This window comes from Maniola jurtina, chromosome 12, assembly GCF_905333055.1.
Source record: "Maniola jurtina chromosome 12, ilManJurt1.1, whole genome shotgun sequence".
Classification (NCBI taxonomy): domain Eukaryota; kingdom Metazoa; phylum Arthropoda; class Insecta; order Lepidoptera; family Nymphalidae; genus Maniola; species Maniola jurtina.
This window is the reverse complement of record NC_060040.1, coordinates 1051210-1075219: the sequence shown is the minus strand read 5'-3', so window position 1 is coordinate 1075219 and position 24010 is coordinate 1051210. Positions and strand designations below refer to the sequence as shown.

The window sequence follows — 24010 nt, the reverse complement described above, 5'->3', positions numbered from 1 at the left end:
ACGAAACCCGTTCGTTGGCGTTCGTTTGGCCGGTCTGTACGCAGCATTAGATGGAGCTCGGTTGCCTATTCACTCGTGACTTGAAGGTACCCATATTCTGCTTGCGAAACTGCATAATTAATTTTTAATCTTCAATTGGACATCCAGAGGGAAAATCAACGCAGTGTTGGCCATTACTGCGAAAATTGAATGGATGGGATTACTAATGCTTGCCCTTGGTGCCTGATTTTCGCGCCCATTTATATATTTTTCCAGAAGTGTTGTGACCTCAGATTTCTTGCGGTTTATCCCTTTTCGTTTTTCCTTTCCTCATTTCAGAAAACATTGCTAATGCAGTCGATACCGGAGTGGGACTTATCGTAAATACGTCATTATCCTCGGTATTAGACATATTTGACGCCATTTGACGCATCTTTGGATGCCAGTTTGCTCGTGACTTTTCTTTCAGTAAAGAATGGTCTTATGGTCTCAATGAATTTTTTTGAGAAAATATGTAATCCATACTAATATTATAAATGCGAAAGTGTGTCTGTCTGTCTGCTACGTTTTCACGGCCCAACCACAGAACCGATTTTAATAAAATTTGGTACAGACGTAGGATACATCCCGGGGAAGGACATAGGCAGTAGCCCGGAAAATCAAAGAGTAGTTCCAACGGGATTTAAAAAAATCGAAATTCCACGCGGACGAAGCCGCGGGCATCCTCTAGTTGGCCATATTTCTGTAATTAGCTTTAAAGAAATTTATTCTAATATTCTGCTGTAGATTTTCCTGTACCTAATAAATAAAATAAAATAGTGGCCACACGTAAAACCTATATTAATCAATAGCTCATCAATATAAACAATATTGCTGATGCAATATTGCATCGTATGAGACAAAATCTTGCGAAGTGTCAAGTTATCGAGATATAAGCTATCAAAGTGGTACCTACTAATGTCTAGAATCTAGATGTTGCAGTGATGACGCCACCAGAATAACTTTGATAGTTTGAGCTGGGCTGTGCGGGTGTGCGGGGCGTCCCCACACCAACTGCCATCTCAACCTGTCGCGTACTATACTTAGGTACTACGATGAAAACATAAAAGGTAAATAAGGCTGCTATTTTGAAAAAAAAAAGAAAAGAAAAATGGCCGACTACTTTATAGTCACAGTAGTTACACATAAAAGCTTTTTCAACTTCATGTGGGCTAGTAACATACCTTTTTGGGAACATTTATAGTCACAACGGTTACAGTTAAATGGCTTTTCACCTGTGTGAGTCCTCACATGGGGCAGTAGTTGACCTTTTCCCAAACATAGTCACAATAGTTATAGGTAAAGGATTTACCACCCTTGTGAGTCCTCATGTGGAGCAGAAGACTACTTTTTCGCGAACATTTATAGTCACATTGATTACAGACTACAGTTAAATGGGTGTTCACCTGTGTGAGTCCTCATGTGGGCTACTAACGTAGATTTTTGAGAACATTTGTAGCCACAATAGTTACAGGTAAAGGGTTTTTCACCGGTATGAGTCCTCATGTGGAGCAGAAGACTACTTTTTCGCGAACATTTATAGTCACATTGGTTACAGTTAAATGGTTTTTCACCTGTGTGACTACTCATGTGGCTCATTAGATGACCTTTTCGCGAACATTTATAGTCACATTGGTTACAGTTAAATGGTTTTTCACCTGTGTGAATCATCATGTGGCTTTTTAGATGACCTTTCCGCGAACATTTATAGTCACAATAGTTACAGCTAAAGGGTTTTTCACCGGTATGAGTCCTCATGTGGAGCAGAAGACTACTTTTTCGCGAAAATTTATAGTCACATTGGTTACAGTTAAATGGTTTTTCACCTGTGTGAGTCCTCATGTGGGCTACTAACATATATTTTTGGGAACATTTATAGTCACAATAGTTACAGGTAAAGGGTTTTTCACCGGTATGAGTCCTTATGTGGAGCAGAAGACCTCTTTTTTGCGAACATTTATATTTACAATGGTTACAGTTAAATTGCTTTACGCCTGTGTGATTACTCATATGGAGCAGAAGACTACTTTTTCGCGAACATCTATATTTACAATGGTTACAGTTAAATGGCTTTTCGCCTGTGTGAGTACTCATATGGGTCAGTAGATGACTTTTTAGCGAACATTTATAGGCACATTGGTTACAGTTAAATGGCTTTTCACCTGTGTGAGTCCTCATGTGCGGCAGTAGATGACCTTTTCGCGAACATTTATAGTCACAACGGTTACAGCTAAAGGGTTTTTCACCGGTATGAGTCCTCATGTGGAGCAGAAGACTACTTTTTCGCGAAAATTTATAGTCACATTGGTTACAGTTAAATGGTTTTTCACCTGTGTGACTCCTCATGTGGGCTACTAACATAGATTTTTGAGAACATTTATAGTCACAATAGTTACAGGTAAAGGGTTTTTCACCGGTATGAGTCCTCATGTGGAGCAGAAGACTACTTTTTCGCGAAAATTTATAGTCACATTGGTTACAGTTAAATGGTTTTTCACCTGTGTGACTCCTCATGTGGGCTACTAACATAGATTTTTGAGAACATTTATAGTCACAATAGTTACAGGTAAAGGGTTTTTCACCGGTATGAGTCCTCATGTGGAGCAGAAGACTTCTTTTTCGCGAACATTTATATTTACAATGGTTACAGTTAAATGGCTTTTCGCCTGTGTGAGTCCTCATGTGGGTATTTAGATCACCTTTTCGCGAACATTTATAGTCACAACGGTTACAGTTAAATGGCTTTTCGCCTGTGTGAGTCCTCATGTGGGTCAGTAGATGACCTTTTCGCGAACATTTATAGTCACAATGGTTACAGTTAAATGGCTTATCGCCTGTGTGAGTCCTCATGTGGCTCATTAGATCACCTTTTCGCGAACATTTATAGTCACAACGGTTACAGTTAAATGGCTTTTCGCCTGTGTGAGTCCTCATGTGGGTCAGTAGATGATCTTTTCGCGAACATTTATAGTCACAATGGTTACAAGTAAAGGGTTTTTCAGCTGTGTGAGTCCTCGTGTGGAATTTTAGCAGACTTGGAGTAGGATAGTTACAGGTAGAAGGTATTTCACCTGTATGAATCCCCAAGTGGGATTTTAGACAGTTTGCAGTCGTACATTTAAAGTTACAGTACATGCAACAGTAAGTTTCACCAGTGTGAGTTCTCACATGTTTTGCTAAGTCATGTTTATTTACAGTTTCACTTGAGCCACCCCAGCACCTTTGTGCACTACTGCACTTTGCAATGTCTTCTCTTTTCATCCGATAATTACAATCTGTTTCTTCTTTAATTGATGTTTGTTGTATTCTTGGATTGACACAGTTTTGTTTCAGTGAAGAGGCTTCGTTTATCTTCGAGAATGAGATCGTCGCATGTTCTAGTGCCAAAGGTGCGTCTGAAATATACAGGGTGCAATTAGAACGCTAGCGAAAATGAAGACAGGTGATAGTACTGTTGATTACTGATAATATACTGTATACTGCATGCAACCTCTACTCCCCGATGACTTTGGCTGGCTGGCAGACAACTATTAAGAAAACTTCTACACAGCTGCCAGTTGGAACAAACAAATCAAAGGAAGGAGTCCAAAATATTACAGCTCTTGTGGACCTCTGAGAGCCTTATTCTCCCTAAGACCCTCATCAAGTACTGTAAAGCGACGTGATCCAGAAGTCTTATTATGTCTCGCACCAGAACGGGGTGATATACATCCTCTGATCAAATCATTGACCACCATATACAGTATATTTATTGTAAATATCTTGTGAATAAAAATGCAACATAAATGTGAGTGGTGTTTTACTGGAGTACCTAACCACGCTACCACAATGCCACAAAAAAAACATATTTTTTTACAGAATTCTGTATTTTTAAAAGTTCACAATGTATTGCAAATAAAAATTCTGACTGACGCTAGAGGTCAACAAACGTTGTGTAGGTAGGTGCCACGGTAGTTTTGCATTGCGGGTTCAAAAAATACTAAATCACTAAAACTATAAGTACATATATTTAAGGTAAATGGTTATTGTTATGGGATTGCCATTGGATGGTTCACTACCCTTTAAGGTAATCATGGACATGCATACATATGTATATAGGGACCGAACACATAAACCTTCTTTTTTTAAAATCAGTTAAAAATCCTATGTCAATGTGTTTGTTGATGATATTTTCCTCACTCACCCAGTGTGAGAGCGCAGTCCACGGGCAAACTCACTTCAGCATGAGAAGACTCCGCCTGAAACAAAACCCCATAAAGTGCAAATCATACTTGCACATGAAGGGTTCCATACCATCATACAAGATATGTTGCTTTTATGTGAAACACTGCAAGTTAATTACACACAGCGCCACACACAGTGACAGACATGACAGACAGATGGACAAAAATGCAGACGACAAACAGACAATGTGATCCTATAAATTTTTCCTTTTGAGGTACAGAACCCTAAAAATAAACAATATTAGCTAACTGCTAACTCCAATACATACACTAACCTTGAATTTACACACATAAAAAACTTGCTCTGATTTATCAACGTTTAGCCTAAGCAGAGGTTCGAAACTTTAAATTTTGACAGTACTTAGGTCCCTTTTCAAATACAGGCATACTAAGAAACAATTTTTGGGATGACTAAATCAAAAGGTGAAAGTTTGTATCAAAGATGTTCATTTACAAGTTACATCTATAAAAATTGGTATTTGGGCTTTTGGTCAAAAGTGAAAAAGTAGTTATTTTAGGATTTTTAAAACATCCACTCCCCCTCACTGATTTATAAAAATTTTACTCTAGTGAAGCCAAGTTGGATCAGCTAGACCAGAGAAATATAACTCACCTTAATGTGTGTTTTTATATTATGTCCTGGGGTCACATCTTCAAAACTGAACCTTGTTATTGCTACCTTAGTATTAACATGACAATCACTCTGATGTTCTAATTCTGGACTATCGCTGCATAATTCATGCTTGACCACATCTAACAACGAGTCGTAGACATTATGGTAAGTCTCCTCGCAGTCCTGCTCTAAAGGCTCCTGTTTGAAAAGTGTTTTACTGTCCATAACCAAGATAGACTCGTCTGCTTTTTCACTTGTTGCATCTTCGGCAACTTTGTTTACATCTTTTCCTTCCTGTCGGTCCACGTCTGTTGAGTTCTGGTTTAATTTAAGCAACCCTGTTCCCCCGCCATTTATCACAAAAGGAGCTTCTCCGAGCATCTTGAACCCAGTCCTTGTTTCACAGAGGTCCTCGACTAGGAAATGCTGTGAGTAAACTACCACACCACATGGCAGGCGAAATTCTGTTGCTGATAGATGCTTGTTATTCTAATGTACCTAATTTTAAGAAACTTCCTGGAGATCTGAAAATTAAAGTGCTCTTTATTTTTACAATAATAATATCGTAAACATCAAAAAACCCAAGCAAAAACCTAACTTTCCTTTGTTTGTTATGACACTTGACAGCCGACAGTTCAAACAGTCACAGTCGAAATACTTGCCTTACAGTCGAGGCGGGTAACATTGGTATAATATAGTTTTGTTTTATGGAATTAAGTATCTTCACTGTGCTGAACAATTCACAAGAGAAAAGAAATAATAAATTAGGTTAGCAATAGATTTTTTTTAATAGAATGAAACAAGGTATACCTAATCTGATTTTTTGATCCTCTTTCCAAAAAAATTGCCGGTAAATAAAGTAACATGAAGAATTTTCCTCTTATAAACATGAAATTTACATTTAAAAAAAATTTAGCTTCGTCATTTGTATGCGCGAGGTCGGTCACTTTGCATAATGTCCGGAATTTATGTCCTTAGTATGGGGTTTTACATCTCACCAAGGTTTGATATAAATCGAGATTCGAAAGTCAAAACCTAATAACGGTAAAGTAAAATGGACCTGAAGGTCGTACTAAACTTTAAGGTAGGTAGTAAAAACTTCAGTTTGTTGTGATGTCATGGGTGCACGGGCCTTGAGGCCGAGCCTTCTTGCCCAGGCGTGTCCTTACAGGTGTCTTGGGTTACTTGGACTATTTATTTCAGCCATTTTCAAAATTTGCTGGGGCTGCGCCTCTTTGGCATTGATGTTAAAAATCTGATGTTTGGAGTGTCATATCCAGTCGTTGTGGTGTCATGTCCGATGCTTCATCCTCTTTGTCCATAATATGCCTACGTTAGGAGGCACCGTTGATACGGGGTTCACGGGGCAAGGGATGTCCGAGCTATGGTCTCACAGCATAATTATTGAAGTGTTGCGAGGTGGTGGACGAATTTCTCCACTGTTGGTTAGATACCACCGATTTTAACTTCACAAGGTTTCCGCTTGGAGCACTGGTTTTAGATGTGTGGACAAATTTGACCTTTAAAATGAGGTCATTAAGGTCCTTTTAAAGCTAAAGTGTTTCGACGTTCGAATTCTATCAACATTTGTGGGACGTAACATCTCATACTAAGCCTACTGAATAGCTTGACGGCGACCGGCGACGGCTCGCATTTGATGCTGATTTGTTTTGAAGTTCTTGCTTTTTAAGTCTTTACGACCCTAATGTTTATTTTTTACAAAAGATTAATGCGGGTTGCAGACCGAAAACTAAGCTATTCCAAAGCTAAGCTAGGGAAGCTAGGCTAAGCCAAACTAAGCTAAGATAGAAATAAATGGCGTGCACACAAAGAGCTAAGCCAAAGCTCAGTTAGTGTTGCGGAGTTCAATTAGACGGACGTCAGGCGCTTGCTATGAATATAATCGATGAAGAAAGTTCCGATGATGAATACGTTACACATAGAAAAAGAAGATTAATACTGACTTATTATTATTATATAAGAAAACGACATTCTAGACCTTGGATATGTCAACACATTGAATCTCGGCACGCAAGTGGAGAGTTTAGAACTTTATTTTACGAATTAGATGATGAACATTTTCAGTTATATTATCGCGTTACAAGAGTTCAGTTTTATGATTTGTTATCATTGATTATCGGAGATATTACTAAACAAGATACTAACTATCGGAAGGCTATAACCCCAGAAGAAAGATTAGCTATTTGTTTAAGGTAAGCAAAACTATTTTAATTAAAAAAAACATTTATTTATATTTGTTATTGGTAAATGCCAAAAGGTTACAAATTATCTAAGTTATCGTTTTGAGTTGGCGTCGAAAATGTGGATGATGATGAGTACCCATATTGATAAGTCTGCCTAGACAAATAACTTTCATAATTTTCCTCTGCTTCGTTTACAATTTGAAAAAGCTTTTTTTTTACATCTCTTTGTATCTAATCGGGAAGCTTTTTAGTTGACTCGCACATACTGTCAAAAAATAAATTTAACGGATGTCTGTGTTTCTCCGCCTCTTTTGCCTCCTCAGCCTTCCGTTGCTCTCTTTGCTCACATCGCTTCATAAAATCGTTATCGACTTTCTGAAGTAAGTCGTTTAATGATGCGTCATCGGCAACTTTTCTTTTTTTTATCCTTGGTGGTTCGGAAGTATTTTCATCATCATCATTCGGAATTTCTTCGAAAATCTCAGTACTTTGACTTTCGGTTGATGTACTGGGCAATGTATTTTGACTTTCGATCGAAGTACCGGGCAAAGTATTTTGACTTTGAGTTGATGTACTGGCCAAAGTATTTTTATCATTAATTGATACGTTACCAGTTCTCTTACGGTTTTTCATGTGGGGTAAAAGAAATTCGAGTAACTCGGCATATTTCCAGTTATTTGCCGGAGAAGCAGCCTGACCACTTGTACTGGCTTTCATCCTTTTGAGTGACTCTCGATGACTATCTCGTAATTTTTTCCACTCATTCTTCGCAGTTTTCACTGTAACAAACACCAAGTCAAACTTAGTAATAAATATTTATGTGTTTCAGGTTTTTAGCTACTGGCGACTCCTTTAGAACAATTGGATACAATTACAGAGTGGGTAATAATACAGTTTCTTTGATTGTTAAAGATGTGTGCAATGCACTTTGGATTCATTTGCAACCAATATATATGAAGTTACCGACAGAAAGTGAATGGGAAGTAATTGCAGAAGACTTTAATGATAAATGGCAATTCCCTAACTGCCTTGGTGCCGTGGATGGGAAGCATATCTCAATAAAATGCCCTCCTCAGTCGGGTTCTAATTATTTTAATTATAAAAAATTTTATTCTGTCGTCCTTCTCGCAGTCGTTGATGCACACAAAAGATTTATTATAATAGACGTTGGTTCAATGGGCCGATTTAGCGACGGAGGTATTTTTGCAGATAGTGCATTTGGCCACAAATTACAAAACGGGCAATTAAACTTGCCCAATCATAAACCTTTAACGCCTGATGGCGATCCAACACCTTTTGTGTTTATAGGTGATCAAGCATTCCCATTACAAAAACACTTTATGAGGCCGTACCCACGGAGTACATGTTTAGATAACAGAGCAAAAAACACCTTTAACTATCGTCTCAGTAGAGCACGAAATGTAGTAGAAAATGCGTTCGGCATATTAACAGCGCGATTTCGTGTGTTTCGTCGACCATTTGAATGTCAATTGGAACTAGTGGACGTCATTACAAAGACTACCTGTGTCTTGCACAATTATTTAATGTCTTCAAGAACGACAACTAGTAACGCCAATACCGTCAATATTGAAGAACAGCAAACTTTAAGATCAGTACAATACGACAACTTACGAGCAACTAGAGAAGCATTTCGTGTCAGAGAGTTATTTTGTAATTATTTTAATAATGTAAATTAGATTAAACTTGAAATAAAAAATAATTAAACTCACCGTCTGGTATGTCTGGATTACTTATTTCCTCCACTATTTGTTTCCATACAACATCCTTTTTAATTAAATTGTGATAGTCCTTTAACTGTGTGTTCCATAACACAGGAAATTGTTTAACAACTTCGATAAATTGCTCCATATTCGCTACGAAACGACCGTGCGTACGACAAAGGACACTGGACAGCACTGGCGAAGGATGTGCGAAGGGCGTGCGGGGAAGGCGGGAGGGACATAGCTTAGCTCGCGTAGCTGCGCATCGGCATACACAACTAACATAGCTTCGCATATTTTAGTTAGCTCACATAGCTTAGTTCACATAGTTTGCGGTCTGCACACAAGTATGGAAAACTGCGTCAGCTATGCGAGCTAAGCTAAACTAACTTAGCTTAGCTCTTGGTCTGCAACCCGCTTAAATATATTCCGGATTAAATAAGCGCACCCTTGACTTAAGTTTTTCGTATTCTTTCTCAAATACATCAACTTTTTCTTCTTTTTAAAGAGAAAAAAAAAAAAAAAACTTTTTATCATTCAATGCCACGTAAGCATAATGCACGTAAGCTGCTCAAGACTACGATCTCACTACACGATTGGATACATGCTCCATGCATTCTCCTCAATAAGAAAAACTCTACTCCAAATAGGTATCTATCTAAGTAGAATTTTAATTTTAATCGAAAAAATTACTTAACTATTTATTTCTACTTTTTTTATGAAGAATAATATAGTCGAGAAAGGAAAACACTTTAAAATGTCATACACTTTTGTTTTTGTTCGATAAAATCATTGAATAGATTTTTTTTAAAGATTTTTTGATCCTTCTCGGTATACTGCAGTGAATAAATCTATCCTTACCACAGTTTTGCTTGACTGTGGGTTAAGAACCTTAGTCGGTTTCTATGCGGCATTTTTGGGAAATCTTTGGGTCTATTAGTAGGGTCTATAAAAGTTCCCCACTAAGTTTCAGCGGGCGTGTGACGATACGATATCCCTCGAGTTATGTTCAGGCAATTACCTACTCTTTATAGCGGCCAAGTTATTACACGCCCAGGCCTAACGCCTTCAACGGTATGCAATCCTGGGACCTACATCTGACTATACTAACATATACCCGTGACTTCGTCCGCGTGGACTACACACAAACCCCTATTTTACCACCTCGGGGTTGAATTTCCAAAAATCCTTTTGTAGCGGATGTCTACGTCATAATATTAGTTATCTGCTCTGCATGCCAAATTTCAGCCCGATCTGTCTAATAGTTTCAGCTTGCGTTGGTAAATCAGTCAGTCAGACAGCTTTTCTTTTCATATATTATAGATCCAGTACGATATCACCAGTCTTATAATCCGGTATTGAATAGAAATACCAAGGCATTCTATAGAATACCTAAAACATTCACAATATTTTTATTTAATACTTTACCTAGACATTATATACATTTTCTAAACATCAATAGGAAATGTGTTAAATTCGGGATGACAAAATGGCTCTCGAGCCTAAAGTATTCGTATACTTAGATACCTACCTACAAGTACATTAATGATAATTATTATGTGGATGGTACCTAAGTAATAATATCTGAACCGGAATTACTGCAAATATTTGAAAAAATATTTCGCCGTTTGAAAGGCACATTATTCCAGATGGACATCCATAATAAGTATTAATATTATAAATGCTAAAGTATATGCTAGCTTTTCATGAGACAGCTTAGAGGAAGGACCTAGGCTACTTTTAATTCCGGAAAATCAAAGTTCACGCGTAATTGATGTTTTTCTTTAAAAGGAGTAATGCTGACTGAGGTTTATGTATCCACTCCATTGAAGGACCCTCAAATTTTGTGTGGAGTGCAGAACCTCTCGATACACCCTCGATCTTAAGAGTTTTCTTATAGGTCACACAGATATACTAGTTGCCAGACTAATATCATTTTTATTAACTTACGAATAAGACTGTTTTTCATATTGCAATTAAGTTATAATAGAAAATATCATAGGTAGAACATTACAATTGACAATGTAGGAAATTTTCCGAGTAAACTATTCTGCTCTACCTGCGATTATTATGAATTACTATTGTATAGGTAATAAGAAAGCCGATAAAGCTTGGGAATTAGGAATAAGAATAAACTAATTCATTGTTAAATTCATTTATCTCTTTGTAAGAGGATACTTGTTCTTAGTAGTGGGCCGGCGGTGGGTTGAAGTGACGTCAGTGTATAAGAGTATAATCACGGCAAGAACTCTAGCTTAATATACCGAGATGTTTATTCAATGACTGCCTTTTGGCATTTTACCTGGTGGTAAAGGACCATCACAGGGGACAATGGAATCAAAGATGAATACAAGGTCTTCACCCATACGTAGTCGAAATTCCACGGATACGTATTACGTACGAAACGATTTGCCTCCTCGTTTCTATTTCGAACCACTAGGATATGGAACGCCCTTCCAGCATCAATTTTCCCCTCCAATTTTAATATGGGTACCTTCAAGTCAAGGGTGAATAGGCATCTTCTAAGCAAGCGCGGTCCATCTTAGGCTGCATCATCACTTTCCAGCAGGTCCGATTGCAGAAAAGCGCTAGATTATAGGTAATCTAAAAATGTAAAGTCTAATCTAGAAAGAATTTGGTAGAATAGGCTAAAAAAATTTAGGTCTCTACCTAAATTATGGTTCACGAGATACAGCCCGCGGATAGACATACAGACGGACAGCGAAATCTTAGTAATAGGGTCCCAATGGCACCTTTCGGGTACGGAACCCTGAAAATCACTTCGATCACATCATACTAAAGCTACAAAACCTAACCCATCCCAAGTCGTAGTCTCTTAAGCACCCATTAGACGATAGGTCTACATCAGTCAATTCTGTTATTCGGGAATGATGAATAACTGATAGTACAGAGAATGAAAGGTAACATTTCGCCTTTCATCAGATGGCAGCACTTTGACTTGAGATCTTCTGGCCAATTTGTTGCAGTTATCGAAACTCCTTTTCAAAGGCCCATAATCTTTGAACGAGAAATGATACTACATTGCTTTCTAATATTTGTTTATGTTAAGGTTCCATATCTCAAAAGGAAAAACGGAATCCTTATAGGATCACTTTGTTGTCTGTCTGTCTGTCTTTCCGTCCGTCGTGTCTGTCAAGAAAACCTATAGGATATTTCTCGTTGTCCCAGAATCATAAAATTTTGCAGGTAGGAAGTTCTATAGCACAATTAAAGGAAAAGAATCTGAAAACTGAATTTATGGTTACATCACAAAAAAATGTTTCAATTTTCAAAGTAAGGTAGCTATACCAAGACTGTGGTATCATATTATGAAAGGGCTTTCTTTACTTGTACATTCCAAAACTGATTTTTATTTATTTTTATGTATTATAGTTTTTGATTTATCGTGCAAAATTCACACAGTGTACATGCACATCAGTCACTGTTTGAAAAGTCAAAACGGAAAGTAAAACCTAGCATCTAATGTACGCTTTACAGTAAACCTCTATCATTTGACCCTCACAAAACTCTCCCCATCTTTACTGCGGTGGATGCCCGGTTTTATGGCGTTTAGGGGCAAGGCGCGATGATAACGTGAGGAATCTTTGCGCATCCGTGTTTCTTATTTTCTTTTACGACTTTCCCAAAGGCATCCATCCATACCAAAAATTTGTAAGTCAGGGTTTCCTGACTGGATGTGTTGGCTCAACTCCGTATTGTAAACACCTTGTCATCCCATATTCAAACATTCATTTCATTTCATACAGTAGGCTTGGAAATTTTATATCTCACTAAAGTTGATCGAATTCCAGAGTCGAAACAAAATAAGACCACAGTGAAATATACCTGTTATTCCTTGATTTATAATATAAAATTCATTGCTACTAATTTTAATTTCACAACGTTACAGCTTAGAGCGCTTAGATATTATATGGATGGACAAACTTGACTCGAATACTATCAACATTGCTTGAAAGAGCAGTTTAGCAAAAAAGCCGCCTTTGCACCCTCGTGTATAGTTTCTTCTGCGTGTGCTGTATATGTATTATACACTAGCGACCCGCCCCGGCTTCGCACGGGTGTTCCGGGATAAAATATAGCCTATACGGATTCGGAAGAATCCCTCTAAGTAATGGTAAAAGAAATTTTGAAATCGGTCCAGTAGTTTTTGAGCCTATTCAATACAAACATACAAAAATACAAAGGTTTCCTCTTTATAATATTAGTATAGATATATTATGTTTGTGTGTGCAATATAATAATTCTAAAAAAACATTGTGGTGAGATCTAAAATCTTATCCTACCACCAAGCCTATTATACAACTTCGTAAGATCGAGTACCACTACCCATATTATACCTAAATTATGCAAAAGTGTGTGTGTTTCTTTGTTTGTTCTTCAATCACGCCGCAACGGAGCAATCATTTATCACGTTGTAAGTACTTATCAGCAAAATATAAAAGAAAAATTCATAAATATCTTAAAAAACATCTATTCAAACAGTACAAGTAGAGTCAAGTTGGACAGAACAGGCACAAGAATAAATATAAATAGAGGCGTGAGACAAGGCGACCCGATCTCACCAAAACTGTTCATAGCCGTCTTACAAGATGTAATGGAAACCTTACCATGGTCTAACCAAGGCATCAACATGAATGGGAAGTTTCTAAGCCATCTCAGGTTTGCCGACGACATCATCCTGTTTTCGGAGACTGCACAGCAATTAAATAGCATGATAGATAACCTACATCAGGCTAGTGTTAAAGTTGGATTAGAAATGAACCTCGACAAAACAAAAGTAATGACTAATTACCATAAATCACCCATTTTGGTAAATAACATACCTCTCGAGTTTGTAGAAAACTACATCTACCTGGGCAAACAGATCTCTTTTAACAATGAAAGAAATATAGAAGAAGTAGAGCGTAGAATAGCGATTACCTGGAATAAATACTGGGCTCATAAAGAAATATTTAAATCGGAGCTCCCATTGCCAGCCAAGAAAATAGTTATGGATTCAGAAATACTACCTTGCCTCACCTACGGTTGCCAAACTTGGACGTTTGATCTGAAAACAAGAAATAAAATCCAGACTACCCAGAGAAAAATGGAAAGAAGCTATCTAGGCATAAAATTAAAAGACAGAGTGAAGAATGTGGACATCCGCAAGAAAACAAAAGTCACCGACGCCTTAACTTTCTCTCTACAAAGAAAATGGAAATGGGCAGGTCACGTGGCTAGGTACGCCGATGATAGATGGACCACAAGGTCAGTTAGATGGTCGGGACCAAGAGGTACTAGAGCGAGAGGCAGGCCATATGCCAGATGGGTTGACGAAATAGTGGCGATAGCGGGTCGTAGATGGCTAGCCACAGCAACAGATAGAGCAAGGTGGAATTCCTTGGAGGAGGCTTTTACCCAAAGGGGACCCCCTTACAATATAAGAACTTAGACAAAAAACACACACCACCAATGTAATTAATTTGTACTAACAAACTAACCATAATTTTAATTTGTAATATAATATACTAACTCACTAATCAAAACTATGCTTAAGCTCTTTAAATTATGGTATCAAAACAACTTGTATTTAACTTATTTATTTTTGTATGGAATTAATTAAAGCTCTATTATTATTTTTTTATTATTAAGCACTTATCAAAATAAATTAGAGTAGGCCTTTTGTCGTTTGTATGCGCATTACTAAACACGTAGGTGTGTTATTTACAACCCCCGCTCGACATATCAACGTGTCATGATTAATCCAATACTGTTCGCATCATTAACTATTGCGCAGGGAATTTACGTTTGGATTACAGATAAATCATAAACCTACGTTATTAGCTAAGCTATATTAATACTGAGCGTCTAGGATTAGACAGGGAATAGTCTAAATATAAGTACATAGTACTAGCTGATGCCCACGGCCTCTCCGCGTGGATTTAGGTTCTTAAAATCCAGTAGGAGCTCTTTAATTTTCCGGAATAAAAAGTAGTTTATCGTCAGTGAAGTTCTCAGTGCGTAAGTCATTTTTGGCGGTTCACCCGCTTTCATTCGACCAATCAGAATCATACTAGGTCTGTCTTTCATTTCATCAATAACTTCATTTTAAAATCCTTTTTCAAAATATTATACACCAACGATTGCTAACGAATATTTTAACAAGTTAAAAACACTCAAACTCCCGCAAAAAACGATTAATTAGGTTAATATCTTTAGTATTTACTATTTAGTATAACGAACACGGTCTTTGACCTAAAGGACTCTTACACTACCTCAGTATGTTATACAGGTACATCATAATTGATACCAATTACCAATGTAGGTATGTGGTAGGTACCTTGTATAGAACCTCTTTGGCGTTCTTGAGATGCGTCACACGGTATCGGCGCGGTGATGGATGGCGTGTCAGGTACGTTCCCGATAATGATGAATGGCGCCACGTCTACCGCGACACCTGGAGATTAATGCTGTTTACATTACTCCCCAACTACCAACTATATCAAATTAAACTACTAAACTTCACGCGTAATTTAGATTTAATACTATCCATAATAATATTACAAATACGGCAGTGTATCTGTCCATTATATTTTCACATCTCAGCCTTTGATTAATGCTGTTTACACTCCCGAACTAACTACTAAATTAACTAGCTTATGCCCGCAACTTTGTGCGCGTAAACTACACAAATTTCAAACCCCTGTTCCCCTTTCAGTTCAATCCCTGAATTTTCAAAAATCCTTTCTTAGCGAATGTCTCCGTCATAATAGCTATCTGCGTGCCTTTCGGCCCGATTCATCCAGTAGTTTGAGCTGTACCTACGTTTATAGATCAGTAGTCAGTCAGTTAGTTTTTCCTTTTATATGTTTAGATATTAGATGCTGGTAGGGCACGAAAGGCTGTACGGCAGAGTAACATATTGAGATATAGCGGCATGCAACAAGGCCGCACGGGCCGTAACATTTTATAATTATAATTTTATAGTCATCTACAGCTAGAGCCTCTTGTAGAGACTTTCGCGGCTCAAGACCACGGTCTTGAGCCGCCTGAATCCAGCGGTTCTGTGCGACTTGTTTGCTGCCGTCTGTCCATCTAATGGAGGGTCTACCGATGCTATGATTTCTGTTGCGAAATCGCCATCCTTTTTTTAAAAGAATACTAGCCATGCTAATCATGACTATTACTCCCCTTTCCCCTCTAATTAAGCGTAAAGCTTGTGCCAGGAGTAGGTACGACAAAAGTGCAACGGGTGGGGTTTGAACCGCCAACCTTTCGGGATTTAGGCCACTCCTCAACCGTTAAGCTATCGAGGCTCTTGCACCTTGGGACCCCAATATCTATTGGTTTTTTAAACTATCTGTCCTGCCCATTGCCTTTCAGCTTTGCAACCTGTTGAGCCATGTCGGTTACTCTAGTTCTTCTGCAATCTCCTCATTTCCGATTTGACCACGTAGATAAACTCCAAGAGTCAGTTAAAGCACAAAAAAAATACCCAGCCCATTTAAATAAATATGTCCGTCCCTAATACTTTACGTGCCTACTTTTTAAAGAAGGAGGTAGGAACCCTATTTCCTCTCCTTTACAATAAACCCAAAAGCAAGTAAGAATAGAGGAGAGGGCTATCGGCAGTCGGGACGACTCGAGGACCCTCTGAGCACACTTGAGGGTATACTTGAGCATCCCGAGCATATATCCCGTTGCCGTCAATTTATTTCCCTACCCCTCTTGATATTTAGCCTATTTTTAGCGTGAAAATGAGGGCACGGTGTACTAATTTTTAGGGGAAGGGATTTCCATCTCCTATTTGACTGCACTGGTCGTCGAATTTCTAAAAACCCTGAAACGTGTATTTTCTTCATTTTTAACCAAAGGTTCAGACACCAATTTTCATTGATAATATACTTTACTTATATAACTCAAAGTTTATAATGCCCGCGACACAAAAATCTCTATAAGAAAACTAGAAAAGAGCTGATAACTTTCAAACTTTGAACCGATTTTCTTTGATTATAGCTAAGAACACTCTCAATCAAAGCCACCTTTCAAACAAAAAAAAATAATCGGTGCTTTCGTTTAGGAGCTACGATGCCACAGACAGATACACATATGCATAGATATACATTTCAAACTTATAACACCCCTCTTTTTGGGTCGGGGGTTATAAAAATACAAACTTTCATCTTTTATTTCAAACCCCTTAGGCATGGAATTTTCCTAGTGGGCGCGTCTCTACATAGTATTAGACAAAGTTCTTTTCCGCTGTGTGTGTGTCTATATATATGTACGCTTAGATCTTTTAAACTACCCAACGGAAGTTTATATGTTTTGTACTAATGTGTTGAAATATTATGATGATGATTGTTCAATATGTCGAAAGAAATCAAGCCGACTACAAGCTTTCATCGAAAATGCTGTCTTATTCTTTTGAAATAATAACGAACCCCCAACCCAAAAAGAGGGGTGTTATAAGTTTGACGTGAGTATCTGTGTATCTGTCTGTGGCATCGTAGCTCCTAAACTAATGAACCGATTTTAATTTAGTTTTTTTTTTGTTTTGTAGTTGATCGAGAGTGTTCTTAGCTATAATCCAAGAAAATCGGTTTAGCTGTTTGAAAGTTATCAACTCTTTTCTAGTTACTGTAACCTTTACTTGTCGGGGGTGTTATACATTTTTAATTTACACTTGTATAACAAAATAACCAGACCGACCTTAAAAGTACTACATAGGTATCTACATTGCACGTGTGCGAACTGCGAAGCCGAGCGGATCGCTAGTTAGAGTATAATGCATGTACAACCAGCCCTTATTTCACATGTTTATTATGCAACGAAATCAGCCTGACCTCACCTGACCCTTGCGTGGAACGGATGTTAGCGCGAAGTTAGCGTGCTTATCGCTGGATTTGTACTCACTCCGTCGGACTCTGATTAGAGATTACATTCCTGCATTTTTATTTGTGTTATCTAACTCGTTGCCTGCAAATAAACTCGCTTAGTGATAAGGGTAATCTTAATAAGCGATGATAACCTTGTGGTTAAAAGCATTGGTCTTCTATTCAGGAGGTCGGGGTTTCGATCTCGGGTACGTACGAGTATGTACCTACATCTAACTTTTCGAAGTTATGTCTGTATTTAAGTACCTTCTATCCATTGCACCACCCACATAAAGTGCCGGAAAAATCATGTCTTTCAAGAGCATGGGCTCTCTTTACGTGTTCTATCGCCTTTATAATGGAGAGTGCTCTGAAGAGCTGTTTGGCCTTATTCCACCCTCCTTTTTCTACAACCGCACCGCACGCCACCGCAAGCAATTTCACCCTCACCACCTGGATGCCTGATCTTTTTTCCACGCACATGCAAACTGTGGAATCAACTCCCATCTGCGGTATTCCCACTAGATTACAACATGGGGTTATTCAAGCGGCGGACCAACAAATTCCTGGAAGGCCGGCAACACATCAGCAATTCCTCTGGTGCTGCAAATGTTCATGGACGGCGGTAATCACTTAACATCAGGTGACCCGCTTACTCATTTGCTCGTTATTTTTTATTTAAAAAAATGTCGTTTACGCGTTTCTACGACAGTTTTTGCGCCTGTTCATTTTATCTGTCGTATACGAACTACCCCAGCCTGGTGGCTCGTTGTAGGTATTCTTGTAATGGATTTGGTTTTTGCTTTGCTTCGTTTGCTTATAAATATTTCCTTTGAACTAAAATGTTTTTTCGTGGTTTCCCCTTATCAAAGTAAAATATTAGGTAAACATTCTACAAGTTGTTAAGCAATAAATATTTTATTTACGACGGTTATTTTTAACCCCCAACCCAAAAAGAGGGGTGTTATTCGTTTGACGTGTGTATCTGTGTATCTGTATGTGGCATCGTAGCTCCTAAATGAATGAACCAATTTTAATTTTGTTTTTTTTGTTTGAAAAATACCCGAGTACGGAGTCCTCGGTGCGCGAGTCTGACTCGCACTTGACCGGTTTTTTTTCAAAGCAATGGTAATTTGTAGTAACTGTATCGTGGACGTGATATCACGGCAAATGGAAACAAAGTTAGGTCATTTGCATGTTTTTCAAACAGACCCAGGCTTGTGCAAACGGGCTAAATGGACATGTTCTGAATATCACTAAACTCATTTAATTGGATCAACGGAGCTTAAATACAATGTTTTTTTTTTTATAAAGAATATTATTATCCATGCTAATTCTGACTAATACTCCCCTTTCCTCCCCAATTAAACGTGAAGCTTGTGCCAGGAGTGGGTACGACAATAGTATAACGGGTGAGGTTTGAACCGCCGACCTTTTGGAATTCAGTCCGATCCTCAACCGTTGAGCTATCGAGGTTTCTTTAACATAATATGTGCTAGTTAAAGGAATAATAAAATCTTTTTAGCTATGTGATTTTGATCTAAAATTTTGGTACTTTTTTCTAAAAAAATTAAGTTCACTAGTAGAGTCTCATAAAAACTTGTGATTTTTTACATAGCGGAATTTTCATGCGCGGGGACGTTATGTATATTCATTATGTTAGTTAGATAATATCATATGTTAGTCATATTTACACTATTTCCTATATTTATAGGGATATAATATTATATATATTATTACAGGGGTTAGTTGTTTATCATTACGCGATGTCGTGGTCAAGTGCCATCAATAATAAATAACAATGGCTGTCCGTCTTCCGCGGCGGCCGAAACTCAAACAAACAACGATGGCACATTACTCCCACAAATAAAGCTCGTGTCGAAGGGATATGACTGTAATTCGATAGTAGGGTTAAGATAGGGGCACCATGTTTTTAGGATTCCGTACCTCAAAAGGAACCCTAATTATAGGGTCACTTTGTTATCTATCTGTCTGTCTGTCTGTCCGTCAAGGGCCAACAAACAGTAATGGTACATTACTCCCACAAAAAAAGCTCGTGTCGAAGGGATGACTGTAATTCGATAGTAGGGTTAATTCGATAGGGGCACCATGTTTTTAGGATCCCGTACCTCAAAAGGAAAAACGGAACCCTAATAGGGTCACTTTGTTATCTGTACATAATCTGTCCGTCCGTCCGTCCGTCAAGGGCTAACAAACAGCGATGGCACATTACTCCCACAAATAAAGCTCGTGTCGAAGGGATGACTGTAATTCGATAATAGGGTTAAGATAGTCACCATGTTTTTAGGATTCCGTACCTCAAAAGGAAAAACGGAACCCTTATAGGGTCACTTTGTTATTCATCTGTCTGTCTGTCTGTCCGTCAAAGGCCGACAAACAGCGATGGCACATTACTCCCACAAATAAAGCTCGTGTCGAAGGGATGACTGTAATTCGATAGTAGGGTTAAGATAGTCACCATGTTTTTAGGATTCCGTACCTCAAAAGGAAAAACGGAACCCTAATAGGGTCACTTTGTTATCCGTCTGTCTGTCCGTCTGTCAGTCAAAGGCCAACAAACAGTGATCGCACATTACTCCCACAAATAAAGCTCGTGTCGAAGGGATGACTGTAATTCGATAGTAAGTCAAGATAGATTGGCGTAGTGATAAGCGTTGTGGTCTTATTAGTGGGAGGTCCCAGGTTTGATTTCCAGCAGGGGTTTGGAATTTTATAATTTCTAAATTTCTGGTCTGGTAAACTCGCTTCCATCTTATCATCATTTACCACCAGGTGAGATTGCAGTCAAGGGCTAACTTGTATCTGAATAAATAAATAAACAAATTAATAAAAAACTTATAAACCAGATAGATGATTAGTGGTTACCCTACACATACCCGGCAGTGGGTGGCGACCTTGACCCTTGATGGATCGAAAACCGTTAAGGACTACCACTCACCGAGGGACGGTTTGGGGCCGAAAAAATGGAACGACCTATCATTCGTGCTGGAAAACTTTTATGAGCGTTATACTATTTTTGTTGTAACTTTTGGTAGGAAGTTCAGAATTACTTTTGCGAAGTGCTTAGTGGTGATATGGCACTACTAAAAGCCATAAAGCGAGCAAGAAGGACAACTTTTCTAGACTAAGGTTTTTAAACACTAAAACACGTACACACGAAATAAATAAGGTTAATACTAAATAATTGCTAATGCATATTTTATTTATACTTGCTTAACTCGGTAAATTTAATATAAACTGGCCAAGTGCGAGTCGGGCCTAGCTCTTTTAAGGCTCCGTACATGATTATGAACAACATTATTATTTGAGGCGTATGAAATATTTCATATAAGTATCATATTGTAGTTGTAACTTGTTTGGTAAATATTAACAATTTTTATAATCGCGCTGTCACATCTAATGTGCCCCATTAAATGTTAATGGTGCGTTTTGATAGACGAGTGATGTCTAATAAATAATTCCCATAATGTGTGTGTGTGTTTTTATGAGGACAATTTCTTATTTATCATCATTACCAACCGATTGATGTGCGTTGCTGAACATAGAGGTCTTTTGTAGGGACTTCCGTAGGACTTCCACATGTCGCCGTCTTGCGCCGCCTGAATCCAGCTGCTCTGGGACTCCTTTGATGTCGTCTGTCCACCTAGTGAGGGGTCTTCAAACGCTACGCCTTCCAAGGTCGCTATTCTAACACCTTAGGATCCCAACGTCGAACTCTTTGCCCTGTCCATTGCCACTTCAGCTTCACAACTCGCTTAACTATCTCCTGGTCTGAGTCTGGTTCTCCTCTTCTCATTTCTGATTTGTGGGTAGGCCAAAACTAGCGTAAAACGCGCAGAAAAATCGATAGTCTGAAACCACCCTAAGCCTGCCTTTTAAATGTCAATGTATACGCCTTGTTGTCACGCGTAATGTGGCGTTACCTTTACTTTGGTTTGCTGCACAAACAAAATGGACGGACAAAATAAACTCATTTGTCAACCTGACTGCTATTTCAAAACAAAATTGGTTAGCGTGATTTAAATAATGGTTCTCTTTCGGTTCATTTTGTACCCCGTTTAAGTTACACGGTTAAACACTTATCGATATAAAAAACCTCATTTAAAGGTCAAAAATACTTGTCCAGACTGACTGACTAATCTATTAATGCACAGTCTATACCATCGGGGTTTAGAAACAAAAAAAAAAAAGTGAATCTCCACAGAGATTATCCAACTGCGCAGTAAACGATATTATAGTGCACACGTACAGTATGCGCAAACACAGGTGCACTCTCTATTCCCTCACTCTCATAGTCGTAAATCCGACACGACCGGAGAGAAATCAGGCGCAGCTCCGACGGCTTTACGTGCTCTCCGAGCCACGTAATCAACATCAACTTCTTAGGTCCGGAATTTTCAACAGAAAAACTCATCACCTATTGCCGACCGACCCGGACATCGAACCCAGGATCTCATCATCCGCAGTCGAATATGATAACCACTAGACCAAAGATGCAGACCAGAGTAGAGACAAATAGCGGTAGATATAGATGTCTGGAGGAAGGGATGTCACACCCTTATCTTTAGTATGGCACTTGAGCCCCCGGGCTTATTGCGTATGCATTGCGACCTTTCCAAATCTTATCTTCTTATCTTACAAATTATATGCCCTTGACCTTATTTTTCCCTTGTCCGCTTCGTCTACAATTTTAGGGAATTTTCACCTTTCAAAGTTGAGCCCTTATAACGACGTGCTTTGACTTTTAATAAAGAAAGAAACTTTCCTGCTTGCTTTGTCCCAATTTGCACTTTCTCTCTAATAAAATTTGCTGGAAAACATCGTGAGGAAACCTGCATGCTTGAGCGTTCTCCATAATGAAGTCCGACAATTCGTACTAAGCCAGCGTGGCAGACTATGGATTACATCCTTCTCATTCTGAGACAACGTAATCTACAACTTTTATGATCTACTCGCGCAAGCTCGCGACATAATCCGTGTGGATTTTTAATCCTTTAGGAAATCTTAGATTTTCTGGGATAAAAAGTTGACTGAGTAACTCTCCAGGTTTTTAACTATATCCCCGATATATAATCGATGGATATAATCGGGGGATATAATTTTTATCTACTGCCCATGCTAGCCGGGCAGGGGTTGTATATTATCCTCTTCACCATTCTAGCACCTTGGAAGAACTCTATATGTCTATGGGTTTTTCAAACTATGTGCCTCGCTTATTGCCTTTATACTTTGAGTTTCTGTACGTGATCAAATCAGAAATGAGTAGATAAACCATTAATACCGGAGGAGCCACTTTATTTTTCTGTGAGTCAGAAATAACCAGAGTAATAGACATAGCTCAACAGGCTACGAAGCTGATAAAACAAGATACCTATTAGTTAAGTACTTACAGAACAAGTGTAAATTAAAAAATTATAACACCCCCGACAAGTGAAGGTTACAGTAATAACTAGAAAAGAGGAGATAAGTTTCAAACGGTTGAACCGATTTTCTTGGATTATTAGCTAAGAACACTCTCAATCAAACCACCTTTCAATATAAAAGTTAAATCAAAATCGGTTTATTAGTTTAGGAGCTACGATGCCACAGGCAGATACACAGATACACACGTCAAACTTATAACACCCCTCTTTTTAGATCGGGGGTTAAAAAAAACGTATCCGAGCTTTTCATTTCAAATAAAAAGTTGGCAGTAATACTTGAAATATAATAATTTGTACAACTTCACTTGCGTATTGTTTGTAACTCGATCCCGGATCGTTATCGTCTGGATTTTATTACACACACTTTACAGCGTTCACCTGCTAAAGGGTAGGGATGTCGGAAGTGCAAAAAAGTATCGATATATCAACCGATAATACACAGCTGGACAGTGGACCTAGGTTCCTTGTAGGGACTTCTACACACCACTGTCTTGCGCCGGCTGAAATCAGCGGCTCTCTGCGACTCGTTTGATGTCGGCTGTACATCTATTGGAGGATCTTGTATAGAAGAAGGCGATACTTCGTGGAAGTCCATGATATACCTACAAAGTCAATTTTGCATTGCGATTGTGCATTGTAAGGTCTAAATCTCCTGAGGATGCTCCGGTGTCGGAGCGAAACGTGCGTCGAGTGTATTCTGGTGGATTTATGTGATGTTGCGTGGTGGTACTTGGGGCTTGCTTGGTGGCTAGCTTTTCCTGCATGCGTAGCAGTGGGAGGGGGAGGGGAGGGGGGGGCAGGTTCATGACGCATACTGCTTGTGGGGGGGGGGGGGTACAGCAGCATTCACAACGCTTACGCATTCAAAGGCTTAGTAATAGGATCCGGATAGGTACGGAACCCATAAATAT

General features: G+C 38.6%; 2 protein-coding genes across 3 annotated transcripts; both read right to left on the bottom strand.

Annotated features, from left to right (window-relative positions):
• Window positions 1–642: 642 nt before the first annotated feature.
• LOC123870109 (zinc finger protein 271-like) lies at window positions 643–5457 on the bottom strand. Of its 2 annotated transcripts, XM_045913278.1 has the most exons (5): window positions 4855–5457; window positions 4202–4256; window positions 1845–3413; window positions 1425–1676; window positions 643–1253 (listed from the first exon to the last, which is right to left on the bottom strand). In XM_045913278.1, the coding sequence occupies exons 1-5, from the start codon at window positions 5233–5235 to the stop codon at window positions 1138–1140; spliced, it is 2373 nt and encodes a 790-aa protein (XP_045769234.1). In that variant the 5' UTR covers window positions 5236–5457; the 3' UTR covers window positions 643–1137. The 2 variants fall into 2 exon arrangements, with proteins under 2 accessions (XP_045769234.1, XP_045769233.1); XM_045913277.1 differs by having other exon boundaries at window positions 1425–3413.
• A 1832-nt stretch (window positions 5458–7289) lies between these two features.
• On the bottom strand, window positions 7290–9191 carry LOC123870468. Its single transcript, XM_045913793.1, has 2 exons — window positions 8789–9191; window positions 7290–7837 (listed from the first exon to the last, which is right to left on the bottom strand). Exons 1-2 carry the CDS (start codon window positions 9072–9074, stop codon window positions 7290–7292), a joined length of 834 nt encoding a protein of 277 aa, XP_045769749.1. The 5' UTR covers window positions 9075–9191.
• Between the last annotated feature and the right edge of the window lie 14819 nt (window positions 9192–24010).

Bases quoted from the DNA above. Each gene is read 5' to 3' on its own strand.
- LOC123870468 (XM_045913793.1), bottom strand. From the start codon at position 9,074: ATGCGAAGCTATGTTAGTTGTGTATGCCGATGCGCAGCTACGCGAGCT. The intron at 7,838-8,788 runs GTGAGTTTAATT...TGTTTGTTACAG, and splicing joins TAATCCAGACATACCAGACG to TGAAAACTGCGAAGAATGAG.
- LOC123870109 (XM_045913277.1), bottom strand. From the start codon at position 5,235: ATGCTCGGAGAAGCTCCTTTTGTGATAAATGGCGGGGGAACAGGGTTG. The intron at 4,257-4,854 runs GTGAGTTATATT...GTTTTGTTTCAG, and splicing joins ATATAAAAACACACATTAAG to GCGGAGTCTTCTCATGCTGA. The intron at 3,414-4,201 runs GTGAGTGAGGAA...TGTATATTTCAG, and splicing joins GGACTGCGCTCTCACACTGG to ACGCACCTTTGGCACTAGAA.